At 46.9% G+C, this 18,712-nt stretch overlaps 2 protein-coding genes across 5 annotated transcripts in view; both read left to right on the top strand.

Annotated features, from left to right (window-relative positions):
• LOC125940547 (uncharacterized) overlaps nucleotides 1–1,583 on the top strand; it is a 5,374-nt gene extending 3,791 nt beyond the window's left edge. Inside the window, exon 3 of the mRNA XM_049656849.1 lies at nucleotides 1,136–1,583. Within this exon, the coding sequence (XP_049512806.1) occupies nucleotides 1,136–1,454 (319 nt within the window). The 3' untranslated portion in view covers nucleotides 1,455–1,583. The remainder of the gene's footprint in view (nucleotides 1–1,135) is intronic.
• The window catches only part of LOC119431081 (uncharacterized), a 143,512-nt gene extending 126,471 nt beyond the window's left edge, over nucleotides 1–17,041 (top strand). Inside the window, exons 1-6 of one of the 4 annotated variants that reach the window (XM_037698538.2) lie at nucleotides 10,497–10,616; nucleotides 12,148–12,256; nucleotides 13,130–13,240; nucleotides 13,313–13,370; nucleotides 13,827–13,973; nucleotides 16,800–17,041. In XM_037698538.2, coding sequence (XP_037554466.1) covers nucleotides 10,594–10,616; nucleotides 12,148–12,256; nucleotides 13,130–13,240; nucleotides 13,313–13,370; nucleotides 13,827–13,973; nucleotides 16,800–16,876 — 525 coding nt within the window. In that variant the 5' untranslated portion in view covers nucleotides 10,497–10,593 and the 3' untranslated portion in view covers nucleotides 16,877–17,041. Of the gene's footprint in view, nucleotides 1–10,496; nucleotides 10,617–12,147; nucleotides 12,257–13,129; nucleotides 13,241–13,312; nucleotides 13,371–13,826; nucleotides 13,974–16,799 lie in introns of those variants that run through there. The other 3 variants (XM_049656846.1, XM_049656847.1, XM_049656848.1) reach the window with 3 other exon arrangements.
• The last annotated feature ends 1,671 nt before the right edge of the window (nucleotides 17,042–18,712 follow it).

Genomic DNA, 18,712 nt, shown 5'->3' with positions numbered 1-18,712 from the left:
AAGCGCGTGGTTAGCGTGACGGCACGACGGCGCCAACGGCGACGGCGCAATGCAAGAGCCAAGCCAGAGCAGACGCCATCAAAATCCGTGACGTCACGGCGAGATGGTGCGGCAACTTGAAAGGGGCGTCGCCACCTATCTCTCGTTTTTGCGTCTGTTCTGGCTTAACCACGCCTCTTCTTACAACATATGTTAGTGTTGTTGTAGAATGGTATAGTTTACAAATACAATGACATATTGAGAGGGGATCGTTGTTGTTGTTGTTGTTGTTGTTGTAGCGAGGTAATTTACAAATACAGATACAGAGGGAAGAGGCAGCTTCTCCCCCCTCCCCTAGTACGTAAGCGGTAAGACATCCTTGCCTTTTCCCTGCCTGTACAAACTTTGTTCGTTCTATTGGAGCCGTATGTGCTCGAATATAACGCTCACGCTCATTTATGCTCATATGTAACGCTCATGTTCAGTATACGACTCAAACATATATAACGTTTATTTTTCGCTTTAGTGTCCTTTTAACACTTTCAAATACCCTGGTGTTTTCACGTAAACGTTACGCAACGAATTGGCACGCGTAGAGGAGGGGCAAGGAGGGGGGAAAGCAGCGTTTTTCTGCATCTGCAAGTGCCTGGGGTGATGGGGGAAGAATTAAGAAATGACTGAGGTTATAATTCCGCCATATTGTCATCTCTGATTGGCGCAAATCGTCAACATGACATAATTCGACAACGTAATGGCGCTATAATAGCACCGTTCTTCAAGCCCGAAGCCATGCCCAAATCCGCGCTTAATTGACGTGGCTGCGTTTTGACTTGGTCTCAATTAAGGATGACATGAACTTAATTGATGTCGTGATTTCGAAGAATGGATGCCTCATGCTGTGATTACGAAGTCAGCAGCTATACGCATTGATTAGAGGGATGCACTTTGTCTTCGCTAAAGGAAAAGAATACAGAAATGTTTTCTTGCGTCAGCACTTTAATATCAATACATAGGTGAAGACTGTTGCCGGTGCAGCCTCGCTTGGAGCGCGCGTATGTCTGTGGGGCTTCATCTTAGTTGATTGAATTAGTCGTATATAGGGCATCGAAGGTGATGCGCTTTAATGTAAGCGTCGGCCGTGTCAACGATGGCGCAGGCTGGCGCTGATTCAAGCCAGGGCCCGGTCGGCCTGCGGTCCACCACCGGGTCGTCGCCAAGCCAGTCGATCTGCCAATGACAGTGGCGCCACCACAAAAGAAGCAGACTTCCGCGTGGCCGGCGTTGACGGCGGCGCCTCGCGGCAGTTACGTCAGCAGCTGGAGCAGACACATCAGCAGCTGTGGGACCAGATCGTCAGGGCACGCGACGCGTTCGCTGACCTGCTGAAGAAAGTCGGCTGCCGTGACGCCAGGAATGCAGCAGTGCAGACAGACCCGGAACCGAACGAGAACCATTCTGAGCGGCTCGCACCTTAATTTGAACCTTTATTTAACCATTAGCAGTGGCAGTGCAGGGCGCCACTGCCACTGCTGGTTCTCAAATAAAACGTATATACGCATTGTTATTTTGAAACTGAAAGCTTTCTTGTTTAAAGGGATATAATAAAGAACGACACTATAAAATCAGTATCTAGACCAGTGTTTCTCAAGCTACGGGTCATGACACCCAAATGGGTCGTGAGCCTTAATTTTTCTGGAGGTCATGGAAGGTCCAACTATGTATGTGCATTCTGCTTGCCGGAACAGATTTCAGTCTCGGTGTCCATAGTCCATACTCAACGCCGTTTTCTTTGACAGTAATATAACCATATATATATATATATATATATATATATATATATATATATATATATATATATATATAATATCACCCTTGAAATCATGTTTATTATGCAGGGTGTGTATTAGTTTTGACTACAAGATGGAAAGCGATACGGCAAGACAAAGGGTGATCTAAACCTTCGGTCGCTACACGGAAAACTTCAGCGATCATGGCCTCCTAATAACCGAAGTCAGTTTTGTCTCACCGAAACTGCAGAATTAAAGTTCAGCCAATATGGTTGTATCAAGAAAGCAAATACATCCCTCTAATTAAAATACATGACTAAATCAATGTTAAAAACATTACCAATCATTTCTGGGTAGCTTCTTCTGCTGTGGTTAATGTCTGTTAAATAAATTAAAATATACGCGCGTATCTCAATTCAATTCAATTATGGGGTTTTACGTGCCAAAACCACGATCTGATTATGAGGCACGCCGTTAAAAAACCTGGGGTTCTTTAAAGTGCACCTAAATCTAAGTATACGGGTGTTTTCGCATTTCGCCCCCATCGAAATGCGGCCGCCGTAGCCGGGATTCGATCCCGCGACCTCGTGCTCAGCAGCCCAACACCATAGCCACTGAGCAACCACGGCGGGTATTCGCGCGTATCTACGTCATAGTAAAAACATTATGCGTGGCTCTGCTTTCGCAAGCACCAGAGACCAGTGGAGCTGGGGAAAGCCTAGTAAACAAGTGGCAAAGTCTAACTTTTGCTGGGCTTCCCCCATCTCCGCTGGTCTCTGGTGTTTGCGATAGCGGAGCCACGCTTAATTTTTTTAACATGCCAGTGCAGATTGATAATGCTACAAGATTGGCAATCTCTACCTGAACCTCTCCACTGCGGACAAAGATAAAATCAACGCTTTAATCCGCATGGCTACCAAAGCAGCGCTCAACCTACCAAAGAACACTAGCACGGACAGGCTCTTAAAATTAGGAATGCACAACACTATACAAGAACTTATTGAGGCACATCGACAAGCACAATACTTTCGCCTGGCTGGCACAGAAACAGGACGGCATATACTGGACTCTCTCGGAATTCGCATACCCGCACATGTTGTAGATTTAGTATCTCTCCCTCGCGCCATGCGCGCCGCGCTTATCATCAAACCCCTCCCTAAGAACGTCCACCCAGAGCACCATCAATCCCGCCGCGTCGCGCGAGCCAAAGCTCTCCATAACGCATATGGCACTTTAGAGGATGTGCGATGGGTGAATGCCGCTTGTGGTCCAGACCGTTCTGTAGCTGTGGCTTATCATCCAGCAGCCCCCCCACTCACCCACTTCATAGATTCCCACTGTACCCCGGAAGAAGCAGAGGAAGCTGCTATTGCCTTAGCAATCGCTCAAACCAATGTGGCTTACATAGTTAGCGACTCTAAAACAGCCATTCTTAACTTTGCCCGCGCACGCGTCCATGCCCCAGCGTGGCAAATATTGAGAATGTGGGTCCAAAATTCTGATAGACGTATTGAGCTCGTGTGGGTGCCGGCTCACTCTGGCAATCCCGGAAATGAGGCCGCCGATAACATAGCCCGAGGACTTGTAAGCCGGGCAAATGGCGACCCCAGCCGGGATTTCTTGAGGGAGCGGGCGCACACGTTCTCCGAAATTACCCAACAAGCACGCCTTGCCCGTCGACTCTACCCTCCTCCCCACCCCCGACTATCCCACTCCCAACAAATCCTCTGGAGGCGACTCCAGACCCGAACTGTTCCCACCCCTCAGCTCCTATCCCACTTTCGCCCCGTTTCGCCAGAGTGCACTCTCTGTGGAGAGTCGCACGCCACCTTAGACCACATCCTCTTTGGCTGCCCTGCCGATCCTCCCCCGCAGGGACAGCCCGCCATCGGAACATGGGAGGAATGGGAGGCCCTCCTTGCGTCGCAGGACCTGGACATCCAACTTCGCTGCGTGAACCGGGGTGCCAGTGCTATGGCCCTACGTGGCCTGGACACATGCGCGTAAAGTGAGGGCTGTGCGGTGGCCCTGGGCCCTTGAAGGGTCCAAACTCGCTCGCTTAATAAAGTTTTTCCATCCATGGCAATCTCTCGCGTCAGTCTTTCGGAAGCGACGAGTGTCCAGTTCTCTGGTAGAAATCTACCGAGCCGCCGCCAGAGGCATCGGCTGCAGTCACGGACACTGGGCGCGTTCGGCGCGAACGCGGGGAAACGCGGTCGGCGTCGGCAGCAGCTCTACGCGTCCCACTACCACCTGCCTCACCCCTCCTCTCCACCTCGCGTCCGGCATGCTGCGCGATGCCGCGGTGGTAAGTGGTTCTTGAGGGAAAGGGAAAGGTTGGCGCTATCTTCTGCAGCCCTTGAGGGAGCACGGCTCAGCGCCAACTGCTATTTTTATACTCTGCTTTCTCTCTCCCCCAGCTCGGCGAAGCTGCGGACGACGGAATTCTAACAGCTAGGCTCCGCTATAAAAGTAAATTTTCAGAAGGCTTATAAAATAAGGTTGGGAGGTCATGGTATATTTGACACTATTAAAATGGGTCACGTACTGGCAAAGTTTAATTGAGAAACTCTGCTCTAGACTGATAAAATGCTATTTCAAGCCATATTTTTTTTTTATTTCGCGCCGATACCCCAGCGCCGCTACGTCAGTGTGACGTCACAAATCATTCCGTTTTTTGTTTCGAATTTGGGCCGCTGGGACACGGTTAAAGTTCTTGAAACTGCGAGTCCAGTCGTTAGACCTTTTAGGATACAATGCAGTCAATCTTTGCTAATAAAAATTAACTATAGACCCGAGAAGAATCATTCAATGGACGATGTCCACGATGTCACGGTGAACTAGCTGCGTAAACTTCGAGGCGCCGTCGCCAGATATAGCTGTCTTTCGTTTTCTGTGTCTTTTCTGGCTTAGCTAACAGCGACTTTCTTGGTATTGTAGAAGGGTAATTTACTGATAGAGCTAGAAGGGACGAACATCGTTTCTTACTGGAACGAAAAACGGCAGCCGGCAGATTATTCTATAGCAACAGCAGATGCAGGGTGTGCTAGTCTGGGACGGACCCATCGAACTCAACTTGTCAAAGGTATATACAGAAACGATCGAGTCGTCACCGGAGGCCGACATTGTATTAATAGAGAGATGTGCAGGGGCAGTGAAGCTAACGTTTCCCGCTATAGCTCCACAGCGCTCTTCCGAGCTCGGAACGCCCGGTCAGTGCTTCCTGGCTCCGTGCTGCTCGCCGCTGAGTGCCATCGCCAGAGTCTCGCAGAAAGAGGCGGCTGCGGTCGAGAGAAAGGCAAGCGGTCCAGGTGAACATAATGCGTGGTTGTATATGCAGGTGAGAAACGAATATAGACCTTTTTAACGAGAGCTTCCATTAATGCCCTCTGGGCTTTTCTGAAACCGCGTTGGGCCCTAGCTATACAGAAGCGGCATGGTACTACATAAGTACTACAGAAGCGGCAGCGCGTACGCTTTGCATACACTCACGCGCAATAGTCCAGATGATCTCGAGAGTGATAATTAAGTTGATATCTCCCCTCCACACATTTAGACCACATGTGCGTCTGCCGTACCTTTCACAAACAATTTACTATAAGTACAGTCGAACCCGAATATAACGAACCCGGGAAAAACGAATTATTTTCTACATCAAACACACGAAACTTACTGACCGACACTCATGTAAAGTAACTCCATCATAACGAATGGACATTGGGTATATCGAACTTGGCGCGTCTGCTGCCGGCGCCACAAAGCCGCTTGCATGCCGCAAGCATGGCGTTCAGGAGAGTTGTGTTATTTTTCTGGCTTTCGAGAAGGGCGGTGAGGCTGCGCGAATGGTATACATTCTGGCGTTTAGGGGAGTGGACTGGAGCGAGGTCACACAATGTCGCGCGTCCAGAACGTCATCATTAGTGACGCTGAGACACAGTTCAAGCCACACGTAAAATTTACTGCTTACTATACCCGTATATAGTCTTGTTTTCAGTAAATGGATTCCTTGCTTGCGTCTTTTCTCCAGTGCACGGAGATAACGAATCTGTGTATGTATAACGAACGCATCGCAAAATACATTAAACTGCGCGATATGTCAGTCTGCTTTTAGCGCATAAGCCTGTTCGTTATAACCAAGTTGGACTGCTCGGCTTTCGTTCAACACATGACGATCGAACGGCCGTAGTCTAGCTGTTCGTACATATATCTCTACTCCCATCGTCTGCGCTGTGCGCGGCGTTTGCCAACACGAAAAACACAGCGACGTCTTTGGTCACGTTATTCGAAACGCCCTTCGTCGCGAAGTCTCCCCGAAGCCGTTTCGATCCCTGCAATGAAAAACTTGGGAGACGCTTCAGCTTGGCCTTTAAGAGTAGAACGTGATAGCATCAAAGGGTCCCTGACTGCTTAATTCTCACGCTTCCCGGCAATTGCAGCGTATAGGCAACCGTAATCTTTACCGGGAAACGCTTGCGACGAACGCTATGAGTATGCACGAAGGCGGGAGCTTTCGGGTTCTATGTTTTCCGCACGGCCGGCGCCGCCGCGGATGCGCGGAGGCGAGTGCCGTCTGGTGGTGCTGCGAGGAACCGAGTGGCGCACGCGGCATGCCGCTCTGTGATTGGTAGAAACGCGCCGCGCTGTGATTCGCGTACACAATTTTCGCTCATGGTCAACGCCGGCGACGCCATGCTTTCTGCGTAACGGTTCCCTTATCACTCGTCGCGCTTGGCGCTTACTGGTGCGTAGTAGAGCGCCAATCTCTGGCTCCCGGCAGGTGCTGCAGGCCGACGTCGAGGAGACGCTGCCGGCGCTGAACCACTGGTCTCGTGGGGACGACGCGTCAGTATGGTACGCTTCCTCCTGCGAGCAAGACGAGCAGGTGCTGCTGCCGCTCGCACTGCAACACGCCGCGGACTCTTGCTGGCTGCTGCGCGCGCAGCAGCAGCAGCAGGCACCATAGTCGCAGCCGCACGTGATTCCTCCTGAAACGGGCGACGACATTGCGCATATATACGTGCAGGCAGCTTGGCCGTTGGACGATTTACCGGTTTCGACACCAGCGACGCCTCCGCCGCAGTCGGGACAGGCTGATCGTGACGCCCCTCCAGAGGCTTTGGAATGACGAGACGACGATCGCTGGTTGCTCTGGGAAGTGGCCACGCCGCGGCCGTGCGTCTGGTCTTCCCGCACTGCGTTGCCGGTAGCTTTGCCCTCCGGTACCCGCGGACGTGACATGCGCATGCGCACGTGGGCTTCGAATGACGTCGTCGTCGTGTCCTCTCGCGGGGCATCGAACCTGTGAGAGTGACCAGTCGCTTCACTGCACTAAACCTAACCTAAACTTAACATAACTGTAACTCAACCGCAGCTTTTGTGGTGCTGAGTGCACGAGGTATAGCGGGTTCCATTTCCTTGCACGAGGTATAGCGGGTTCCATTTCCTTGCACGGCGGCCGCATTGCGAGGGGGCAGAATGCAAGAACGCTTGTGCATGTACAGTGCTTTGGGTGCACGTTATGAAGAACCCCAAATGGTCAAAATTAATCCTCCGTATACGGTGATGGACGCCGTTTAACCCACTGTTCATCTTTTGAAACTCACTTTTTGAGACGAAAGCCTTTATATGCCCCATGAAGTAGAAAATCCGGTGAGCGTACGGCGTTATCGAGGCCGTGACCAAGTGATGACGTCATGTGACTATGTCACGTGACATGGACGTCGATATAGTCGGCATGCCCTGAATGCTTTCGCATTCAACGTACTGAAGGAGACTGAAGTGCGTCTTTCTTCTATCTGCAGCTTGTGGTTGGGCCCCTACCGTGTTTTTTCTTTCGATACTCATGTGAGGTGTCAGTATCGCAACATGTATAGGTATATCCAGCAGGCGGCGATATCTTCTCTTCAAGCGATATATGCGGTGCCGCGCATCCATTCAAATGTGCTCACGTCGTCATGCGTGGTTTTAGCAGGCTAGCTTCAGGTTGCACACAGTGCTTCATTCGTTCCGTGAGACAAGGGTGTATACACTTCATAGCCAAACTAAATGACCAAGTGTACAAAAAAATGGGCTTAGCAGCGGTGCTCTACAGAGAGCCGTTAACGCCTTAGTAATAAAAAGAGCTAGGACTGACATTCATCCCATGTAAGTATAAAGCTGAAACGATGGTGTTGACTGAGATCAGGAGTGAGACTTCAGGAACGACCACATCCGTTGGACGTTGAAGATTGCACGGACATATACCGTGGGCGAAAATTCGTCTATATGTGCAATGAAGAAAACAAGCAACTACATCTGTGATGAAAAAAAATGATTCACCGACGATTACGATACGATCCCTAATGCGAAATTTGATCGCAGCTCTATACGAGTTTTCATTTCGCTATATGTTGGCTGGCGCGGATAATCTGTGTCGTGCGGCACGTTGCAAATGGAGCGATGTGTGGCGCGACTGCCTTGCTAATGTGGAGACGCGCGGGCGCGATTCACAGCAGCCGCCGCAGACAGACCTCGCAGACGACGCGCGCTATTCTGGCGCCATCTCGTAGCCATCGTCGCCACACTACGCTTTTCTTCTCACGCTTTCGCCATAACCTCCTCCTCCACTTTCCTCCTCGAGTCTTTCATGCCCTGCTGGGCTCCACGATCGCTCATGCAACCGTCGCCGCGCTCTTTCTCTCTGTTATGCCGACGCTCGCCGAAGGAACGGGCGCCTAAGAGCGGCGCTCTCTCTTAAAAAAAAAAAAAAAAAGAACAATCGCGAGATGTACTGAAACTGGAGAGACCAAAGGAATTGATCCAGCCTTTAAGAAACGTGTCAATGTGCACGTGGACATGGACCTGACGCGAGTTGTGACCAATTTACTACATGCCTCACCCAATCTCGTCAGTGACGACGCGGTGTTGCTCCGTGGTGACCACCTTGACGGGACCTGTGGACGCAGATACGGCCTTCCTGCGAACCGCTCCCTTCACTGCCGAATCGCCATGGTCCTCTGCGGTTTTGCCATTCGACGATGCGCCCTTTGCTCCGGCCGCGTCCGACTCTGGGATGTCCTTGAGCAGGGAATCCAGTTGTTCCGGGTCCAACATCACAGGCTTGGAGTCGGCGCTGCCCGACTTGACGGGCTTCATCACCTGCCTGGACACCGCCCGCTCGGACACGGCCTCTTTCTTGGCCCCCGATGTAGCTGGTCGCCGGCTCTTCGACGTCCCGTGGGCGTCGCTGGCGCAGCGCGGAGTCGGCTTTGTCATGACGGAGGCATTGTCCTTCTCGGCGCTTTGTTGCGGGGCGGACATTTCTCGCTGCAACGTCGACGACTCAGAGAACGCGCCTTCACGAGAAGGGCTAATTTTGAAAGGTCCCAGATGGCGTATTCGAGCTGATGATGACTCTTCAAAGCATGGCACGTACCCACAGTGGAGTATGAACGAGAATCGGGGGTGGTTTGAACGCACTGATAGTTGCAGGAAGGAATGAAAAGCTGGAATAGGTTAAACTCGGAACAAATGACTGTTATTTAACTCTGAATTAAGTCGGAACGGATGAATATATGATTGCCCTAAAAGAAAAAAAAAAAATAGATGGCGGCGCATCCATCCTTTGGTGGTAATTCGCACGTCAGTGCGATTAGCAATCTTTCTTATGATGGGTGTGTAATTGGTGATGATATATTTTATACGCTATAACGATTATTATTATGCTCTTCGTCAGTTTCGGCAAGCTGTGCAACTTTGTTGCAAGGGTTATTCGTCAATTGTGGCCGCTATCGACGCGGATGAGGCGGAAGGCCAGATTTACTCCTTGGCACATCCATCCTGGGGGATTATTCAAGAATGGGCACATACCAGCATCACATACGCAGTGCCAAAGTTGTCTGTTCGGACACAAACCCAGTGGCACCATATACCCAACTCTGTGTACGGGCTAGTAGACAATTAACTTGGGTCACTCATTGGCATGTGACAGAGGTTAGATACGGACGTGTACAAACATATACCGCAAACTGGGTGAAGTTTTTCGAGAGTGCTATCGCATTAATTAGGTTCACTGACCGATTAGACTGGAATGGAATTAGGATTACGACGTGGATAGCGAGGAAAACTGGCATCATCATGGTAAACGGTTTGTAGCTTTAATGTATAATCACGCACGGCTAAAGTAGCTCACTTTATCTCAGCGCGGGTGAACATGATGGTGGTGGTGGTGCTATTGAGAACATTGATTTTACCGACACGTTAACGCGTGATGTATGATATACACGTCCAAATTTCTGTCGATCTTGAGCTTTCGCTTGAGCGTATAGGCGCGGTCAAGATCGAATAAGATGCATTTTATTTCAATTATGTATGGGCATGACAGCACCGCATCGGCCGTGAAGTACCACTATACTTTTGTTTTGCATACCTAATAATGTCACTATGTTTCTGTTACATAGAAATACTTTCCTAATTGTGGCCGATCTCCTTGTAAAGTACGAGATTAATTCTAAATCGATTTGGTTGACAAGTTCATTCACTACACGAAAAGGCGACATCAAAATCAATCATGTACTGTAACATCACAGGGTCCTCATGTTTGCTGTACACGTGATAAATCACGCACTGTGCTTCACAGTCACTGTATTTCGCTTTCCACCACACGCATGTTTGGAATCGAAACCAGAAGTGCTGCGCAAGCTCCAGTTAACGAATAGCTTCAACGATAGCCTATCCATAGCCAAATGGATGCGCGCGGCGTGCGGCTGAGAGCGTGTTGTAGAGTGGTGTGATCACGACCGGCTTTATACTTGGTTGTGATCCTCTTTATTGTTGCAAACATCTCGCCATGCCTTCTGCGGAGGCTAAAAGGTAAGTCTCGATGCAATTGCATGAAATAGGCATTGAAACACGCGAACAGGTGACAAGATAAGAGTTGGCCCTTACGAAAACCTGACAGGAGTTTCGGATTTTGTGTCACTGTCGCGTCTTTCGTAGTTGTGCAACTGTATAATGTGAGTGCACTTGGCAATGTAAGTGTACAATATTACGTTGACCTGTAGCGGTAGACGGATGACACGCTCGACATGCCGAAGTTTCGTCCACAATTCGCTCAAGTGAGCCTCCAGTGTGGAAGACGGAGGTAGAGGTTAGGACAGTCCTGTGCTCTGCACAGTGACATCTCGCTTGGACTAAAGCCCCTCCATCCACGCGCCACCGGCGGAAACGTGAATAGGGCTGCTCTAACTTAGAACTGCTCTAACGATGTTCGGGGAACGCGAGAAAAGTGCTCACTTCAGTGAAAGACCAGGGTCAGAACTTAATTGCTATGATCGAAAGGGAAAGAATGTGGAGGCATTTATTTGGCTTTGCTCAGCAGCGCACAACCATTTTTTTTCATGTTGCAGATAGTGATGTTCTGCGTTAAATTATATCATAGTAAACTGTGCTAACGTTCCAATCCGCTTCTGCCTACTCTCCGTGGAGGAAAGTAGTCTGCCAGGTCAAAGGCCTTCATTTCGCTTAGTCATAGTGCTGCTTATAAATATCCGACCCTTCTTTACGGAGCGCTTCTTTCTCCTTGCCTAATGCGGTTCTGCACTACCTGTTATACCTGGAGTTATAGTCAGAACCCCAGCTGGAGGTCAGCCACCGTGTAGCTATCAAAAGGTAGAGGTGTTACTAACCACACCGTGTCCTTCTAACAGTTCCTCTTCAAAGGAAGAATGTGTCCAGTATTTAAGTGTCACCCTTTGCCTCTTTAGCGCCTTAAATATGCAGCTTTGAATAGCAAACATCAGGAGGAAACAATGACCTTGAAGGTATCAAGTAGTGTCGGAAAGAAGGCTCTTAAAATCTTCACTGCACCCAATTTCTTGAAGTTCAGTGATGGCTCCCACTGATGCTTCAGTGGCCGATGTTATAAAAATTAATTCAAGCTTGCTCAAATGACCTTCCTAGTACGTCAGTTCACGAAAGTGGTGAGAGACAATTGACACATCAAGGGATTTTACCGTCTGCTGCAACATTCCACTACTTTGGCAGTTTTTTTTATATTTTTTTGTGTGTCTGTACTGGGGTTACCACGGGAAAAGACTCCTACTTGCGAAATTACTTATCTCATAGGAGGAATCCTGAAGCCATCGTTCTGTCGTATATCTCCAAATGAGTATATTTACCTAAGTGTACTTTGTGGTACTCAACAGATGTTCACGCTACATGATGGAGCATCCACTGCTACTCTGTATTTTTCTTTTAGTGCTTGCTCACACTGGAACTTGTCGATGCATATAGGCTCCTCATACTTGTCTGTAATGATCAACGCCGCATTAGGGCTTTCGTTGATATGTGGCACTAGTGTGCGCTTTCAATTCATATTACCTTTCTTATACAATACAATTAGGTACCAAGTTCCCACTGGCTTCTCTGCTACCACTGATGGCGTTGCTCTGCCAGCAGAGGAAATTTCGGCAGACGAGCACCGCCTATGGCTCATCCAGACTCCAAATGATGTGAGTATAGAAACATTACAACAAATCAGGCATTGTTACAACACTGACATTTAGCATGTGAACTAACAAATGTATTTTATTGCACAATTCATACATACCATTAACGTCGAAGTAAACAGGAGCTTATCAAGATAAGAAGCAATGAAATAAATGTTTTCTCATGTTGTAGCGAGACCAATACTGACATGACCTTTTTGACTTCATTTTTTCAATAAAGGAAAGTCCTAGACTTCAAAACCCTAATAAGTATGGGCAACCCTCAGAGCACCCTAGATAATTTACAATGATAGCTTTTCTACAAACCAGTTACATTTCTCAGGAGGTGTATGTGTCCTGATGCAGAAGGTGGTCACGAGGCAGCAGAACTATTGTAGTAAATTATCTAGGGTGCTCTGAGGCTTGCCAGTACTTATTAGGGTTTCCAATTCTAGGACTTTCATTCGTCAAAAAAAAAAAAAAAAAAAAATGAAGTGTCAAAGACAACATGTGAGTACTCCTGTTAGCAGTGTGTGTATTTGGTGCTGTTCTTCCAGTTGTTTACTGGACAATTGTGGCCTGCCAGAAATTGAGCTTGTAAGCAGTGTTATCAAAAATAATTTAGTTTTTCTCTGTCACACCAATGGTGGAGTGGGCTTAGTGTCATTTGGTGAATTCGTAAATGGAGTGCTAATACTGGACATGAGTTGACAGCGTGAGTGTAAGGCAGTTGCTGTGTAGGTATTGGTGATGTTTGCTCAGTAAGTAACACATAAAAGAGCTCTTAAGTATTCCTCTTAGTTTAGAAGGTCCTGGTAATATTACAACAGGTGGTGTACACTTGACATTTAATTGTTATTAAATGTTGTAGGCTGTTTTCACTGTCTCTTGAAACAGGTTAACATTTCGAACCTGGATGGAGTGAAGATTTCACTCCGAGGTGGTGACCATGCTGTGCTTCAAATTGGAGAGAATAGTTATGAATTCACCAGGAAGGAACATCAGAGGGTAAGTCGTGTGGAGATTCAGTTATTGAAGGAATTAAACTCGTAACTGTCATATTCTCTTTGGCTTAATCAGGACACTCAGCAGTTGTCTGTTTTGTTACAAGAGGAAGCAGGCGAACAGCTAACGCTTGGTAAGTCTGGTGTGCTCCAACTTACTTCACATTTGATTACAGTTTAGAAATTATGGGATATCGGGTTATGCAAACCTGTATGTTGAGTTGACAAACCACAGAGAAGACAAACAACAAGTTCTGTTAACCCGTTGCTGTAACCAGACGCTACAGTCGGCATCAAAATTTTACAGATTGCAGTATCTGAGAAAAATGTTAATATTCCCGCAGCCAGGGCATTCAGCTTGCTGTTTGGATTTCCTGTCTGTACTATAGTATGTGCAAACAACACATTGTTGTACCGTCACAAACTTCTTGGAAAATCAAAATTTTCTTGGATCCTGTGGTCCGTACACTTGTGACGCTGTCTGTACGTTTGGTTTTTGTTGTTGCATTCTGGTGTTTTGATACTGTGCCAATGATAATGCTGTTAAGTTGTTTTTAATCGGGTTTTGGCACATTGGACTACTTTTGCAGCTTCAGGTCTCTTTTCTGGCATGGCTACTCTCACAAAGAAAGCAGTGTGTCCAGATAAACCGCAGGCTGCAAGCCCTTCAAAGCGGCCACGGCTGGATTACTCGGCCCATGAGACTGCCCGACAACGTTTTATGCCATTCGGGTCAGGTAAGTGATTGGAAAGCCTACCAAGACCCTCGAAAAGCACACTTTATAATCAATGTATTTTGTGAGTACTCGCTTATAAGGCCAAAACGGTAAATCAAACATTAGAGCATTAGAGAGGTGCAACTTTTGTAGATCAACAACAAAAAAAAGGAGTATAGACTGGTATGCTATCTGTTATCAAGGTGATCATATACATAATTTTGGGTGGGACTAAGATGTGTACTGACTGGTTTTTTAAAGGAAATGAGGTGGATATACTGAGGAAGATTAGTTGATTGGTGGGGTTTAATGTCCTAAAGCAGAACAATGGCATGAGAGATGTAATAGCAAAGAGCTCCACATTTAATTTTGGGCTTGTGTAGTTCTTTAATGTGTACCAACTGTTCAGCACATGAGTGTTCTTGAATTTCATCCTCATCAGAGGGCTGCTGTGCTTTTGGCAATTGAACCCGTTACATTGTACTCAGCAGAAGAACGCCACAGTCACAGCAGCAGCTCATCCAACAGAGAGGAAACGTGGGGTTGCAGAAACTCTAATGAAGTCCTGAAGTTCGGGCATTCATCATCATCATCATCATCAGTCTATATTTATGTCCACTGCAGGACGAAGGCCTCTCCCTGTCTTGCGCTGGCTGATTCCAACTTGTGCCTGCAAATTTCTTAACTTCATCACCCCACCTAGTTTTTTGCCGTTCTCGACTGCACTTCCCTTCTCTTGGTATCCATTCTGTAACTCTAATGGTCCACCGGTTATCCATCCTACGCATTACATGGCCTGCCCAGCTCTATTTTTTCCTCTTAATGTCAACTAGAATATCGGCTATCCCCGTTTGCTCTCTGATCCACACCGCTTTCTTCCTGTCTCTTAACATTAGGCCTAAGATTTTTCATTCCATCACTCTTTGTGCGGTCCTTAACTTGTTCTCGAGCTGCTTTGTTAACCTCCAAGTTTCTGCCCCATGTGTTAGCACTGGTAGAATGCCATGATTGTACACTTTTCTTTTCAACAACAGTGGTAAGCTCCCAGTCAGTATTTGGTAATTCCTGCCGTATGCACTCCAGCCCAATTTTATTCTTCTGTAAGTTTCTGTCTCATGATCAGGGTCCCCTGTGAGTAACTGACATAGATAAACATACTCCTTTACAGACTCGAGAGGCTCACTGGCGATCCTAAATTCTTGTTCTCTTGCCAGCTAGGCTATTGAGCATTATCTTTGTCTTCTGCATATTAATCTTCAACCCTACTCTTACACTTTCTCAGTTAAGGTCCTCAATTATTTGTTGCCATTCGTCCCTATTATTGCCGAATAGGACAATGTCATCTGCAAACCGACGGTTGTGTTGATCCTCACTCCTAAGCCTTCCCAGTCTAAGAGCTTCAATACTTATTCCAAGTATGCAGTGAATAGCATTATAGCGATTGTGTCTCCTTGCCTGACCCCTTTCTTGATAGGTATCTTTCTACTTTTATTGTGGAGAACCAAGGTAGCTGTGGAATCCTTGTAGATATTTGCCAAGATATTCACATATGCCTCCTGTACTCTTTGATTACACAGTGCCTCTATGACTGCTGGTATCTCTACTGAATCAAACGCCTTTTCATAATCTATATATGAAAGTCATACAGAGAGGTTTATTGTACTCCACAGATTTCTCAATTACCTGGTTGATGACATGGATATGATCCATCGTATCAAGTTCGTGCATTCACAGGTCTATAATAAGTGAGTGCAGTTGTCACAACAGAGGAATAAGGGGGAGCAATACGTGAAGTGTTCTTGCCATACTGAACTTGCATTCACCTGACGATGGCAATAATTTTGAATACGTGTATGAAAACTGTCACAAGTAAATGCTGCAGTAAAAAGTGGTGTTTGGGAGGATAGTGGAGCATTTTTCATGGCCACTTTTAGCCTGCGTGCATGCATTTTCTAGGGAAAAGTGGACCAAGCACTGTTGAAATGTTTGCATTGCTTAACAGCAAATGCCGTTGACTTTCATACCTGGTATCGTTTTACACATCTGCCACTAGTTGGATGCAATGTAGAAATCGCCATTTGTGTAGGTGTGTATGCCATTGTGTGGTGAATTTATCTTGTGGTGCTAGAGGCCTAGTCAGGTGACCGCTGATGTCGCCTTTCGTCTGTAACATCATGACAATCATTTCAACCAATCGAATAAATTGATGATAATGATGAAAATGTGTTTATTAAAGGTTGGGGCTCGAAGACCCGCAAATTAAAAAATAATCCTCTCTAAATGATGTTGCAGAGGTATGTCATCGCTCAACGGTTGTGGCATTCTGCTGTTGTGCGTGAGGTCGTGGGTTCGACTCCATGCTGTGGCGGCTGCATTCTGATGGGGGGCAAAGTGCAAGAACACTCATGTACTTAGATTTTGGTGCATGTTAAAGAACCGCACGCCATCAGACTCAATCCAGAGCCCACCACTGCGGTGTCTTAGGGTTGCTTTGGAACCTGGAAATCCGATTAATAAATTAATAAATCAGTCAAATGTTTTTCATTAGTGTCCTGAATGTCATTTGTGCACAGCAACAGCAAAACAAAATAAATTATTTGTCTCGCTTGCACATGGTCTATTCTAGCATCATCTTCCTAAGAGCATTCAGTGAGGCTAGAATTGCTCACGAAGCCATCTCTGTATGCCATTAGTATGTTGAAAAGAAAAGGCAATGAGAGAACGTTTTAAAGAGAGTATAAATTAAATAACTTCTGAACTTCGCATTTGCATACTGAAGATACCTCTTCAATGCCATGCTGCCATGAAGGGTTGCTTAATCATCTCCATTTCCTTTTCTCTGTTCAGATAATGTGGTGACTGTCAGCAAACGACACAAGGACAAGGTGGAGAAGGTGAAGAAAAGCAAGAAGTCCAAGAAGTGATCTGCTTTCTGTGGGGAAAATGCTCTAGACACAGTTTTGGAGGATATCCAGACCACGTGCTTCGATGGTGACATTGTACAGTGAGGGTCTGGCAATGGAAAAGCAGCAACAATCTTGGCTCCATAAGATGCTGCAGTGTGAAAGAAAACTGTAAATATGCTGGAATATTCTGCTGTATTGACAAAAAAAAAAAAAAACGGAAGTTGTATTTGTGTTCGTTGTCTTTGTTTAGCTTGGCACTTCATCGCCCACTCTGGACATGCCACCAGCTAAGCATTGACAGTGCCCAGGATGACGCCATTTTCTGATGCCAGAAAAGGCAGTTCATGAAATAGGTAGGACCCATAGTTGCCAGCCTCTAATATTCCCAGAGTTAAACTAAATGCCTGTGCTAGCTGCTTCAATGAGTGCAATCATCTGACTCCACATGTCCCTCTGTGTCGGAGCATCGTCAGCTCATTTGTCTCCTTGCTTTCTTGCTACCTACAGTTTTGAAACACAATCTTCAGGAACAAAAACAAAGCTTTCTTTCCTTCTTCCCGCCTGGGATTTGGCCATCGTTTCTTTGTTGGATATATTTTCGGATATATTAGACAACTTGGGACACAGGGTGTGTACTGGCTCTTGCTATGTAGACCAAAGCGCATGTGCCCAGACAGACAACTTTGGCACTGGGTTATGTGCCTGTTCTCGGCCTATCCCCCCCAGTATACTATATGCACCACTGTGACACAAGGCGTATGAAGCCTTAAATGTATTTACATATGTGTCGCCCTTCTCTGTGCATACTTCTCTAATTAACAGTCTTCGCTTGACAAGCATCATACATCGCCTTTTTCCTCGTGAACATCGCCTTTTTTCCTTGTGAGACAGGTAATACCTAGAAGCAACGAGGCTAGTTGTGCTTGTGTTATGCGGCACTGCGGCTACCTCGCTAACTCGTACGAGCTTTGCGTCATTTCAAGATTGCATTGAATTCGCATATATTTTTTTTTCTTTACGCAAAGCTTTCTTTTATTTTTTAATGCTTGCTCACCTTACAGTTAGTGGCTGCTGCTGCCTTGCCGTCTGTACAAGAAGAAGAAGTAGTTCAATGATTGGAAAATGTAGAGAGGTCGGCCGAAAAATGGAGCATCTGGCCTGCTACTCTACGTAAGGGAAGGGGAAGAACTTGGTCCACTGGATAAGTACAACTGGACATGTGTGACTGCATGGCTAAGGTGTCCGAGTTGATAGAAGCAGGACAAGCGGCATAAAGGGGAGAAGTAGGCAACGGAACATTGAAACGGGCTCTAGAGAAGTGAAGGAGTTGGCAGCGAGAGCAGCCGAGTATGGATACACAATTGTGAACAGAATGGGATCAGTGCAGGCCCGTAGCCGGGGGGGTATTCACCCCCCCCCCCCCCCCCCTCGGTAACGCTGTGTGATTTTTAATAATGATATCCATTGAGACGAATCGTCCATATAAAAATGTGCTATTAGGAGCAGTAATCTCAAACTAAAAATTTGAAACTATTAATAAAATGGTATTTAAAAAGTCCCATAATTTACATACTGCGATTTTTACCGAACTGAAAAATAGGTGCTTTCCTCAAATAGTTGGTCTTCAGCAAGTGCACCCTCCCCAACCCGCAAAAAATGCCTGGCTACGGGCCTGGATCAGTGTGCGTCGACCAAGGAACATTGAGCACATAGAAGTGAAGACATGTTAGTAAACATGAAAGCTTATAAGCGATTCCCATATATTATTATTTTTTTTTTTCAATCGAAAGAGAATACTCGCGTCAGTATGCAAAACACGGTCTGAATGAAGCTGCGGGCTAAATGAGGGTGGCA

The sequence above is a fragment of the Dermacentor silvarum genome, chromosome 10 (genome assembly GCF_013339745.2).
Source record: "Dermacentor silvarum isolate Dsil-2018 chromosome 10, BIME_Dsil_1.4, whole genome shotgun sequence".
Taxonomy (NCBI): domain Eukaryota; kingdom Metazoa; phylum Arthropoda; class Arachnida; order Ixodida; family Ixodidae; genus Dermacentor; species Dermacentor silvarum.
Note: the sequence above shows the minus strand (reverse complement) of the source record. Positions and strands in the feature narration are given on the sequence as shown.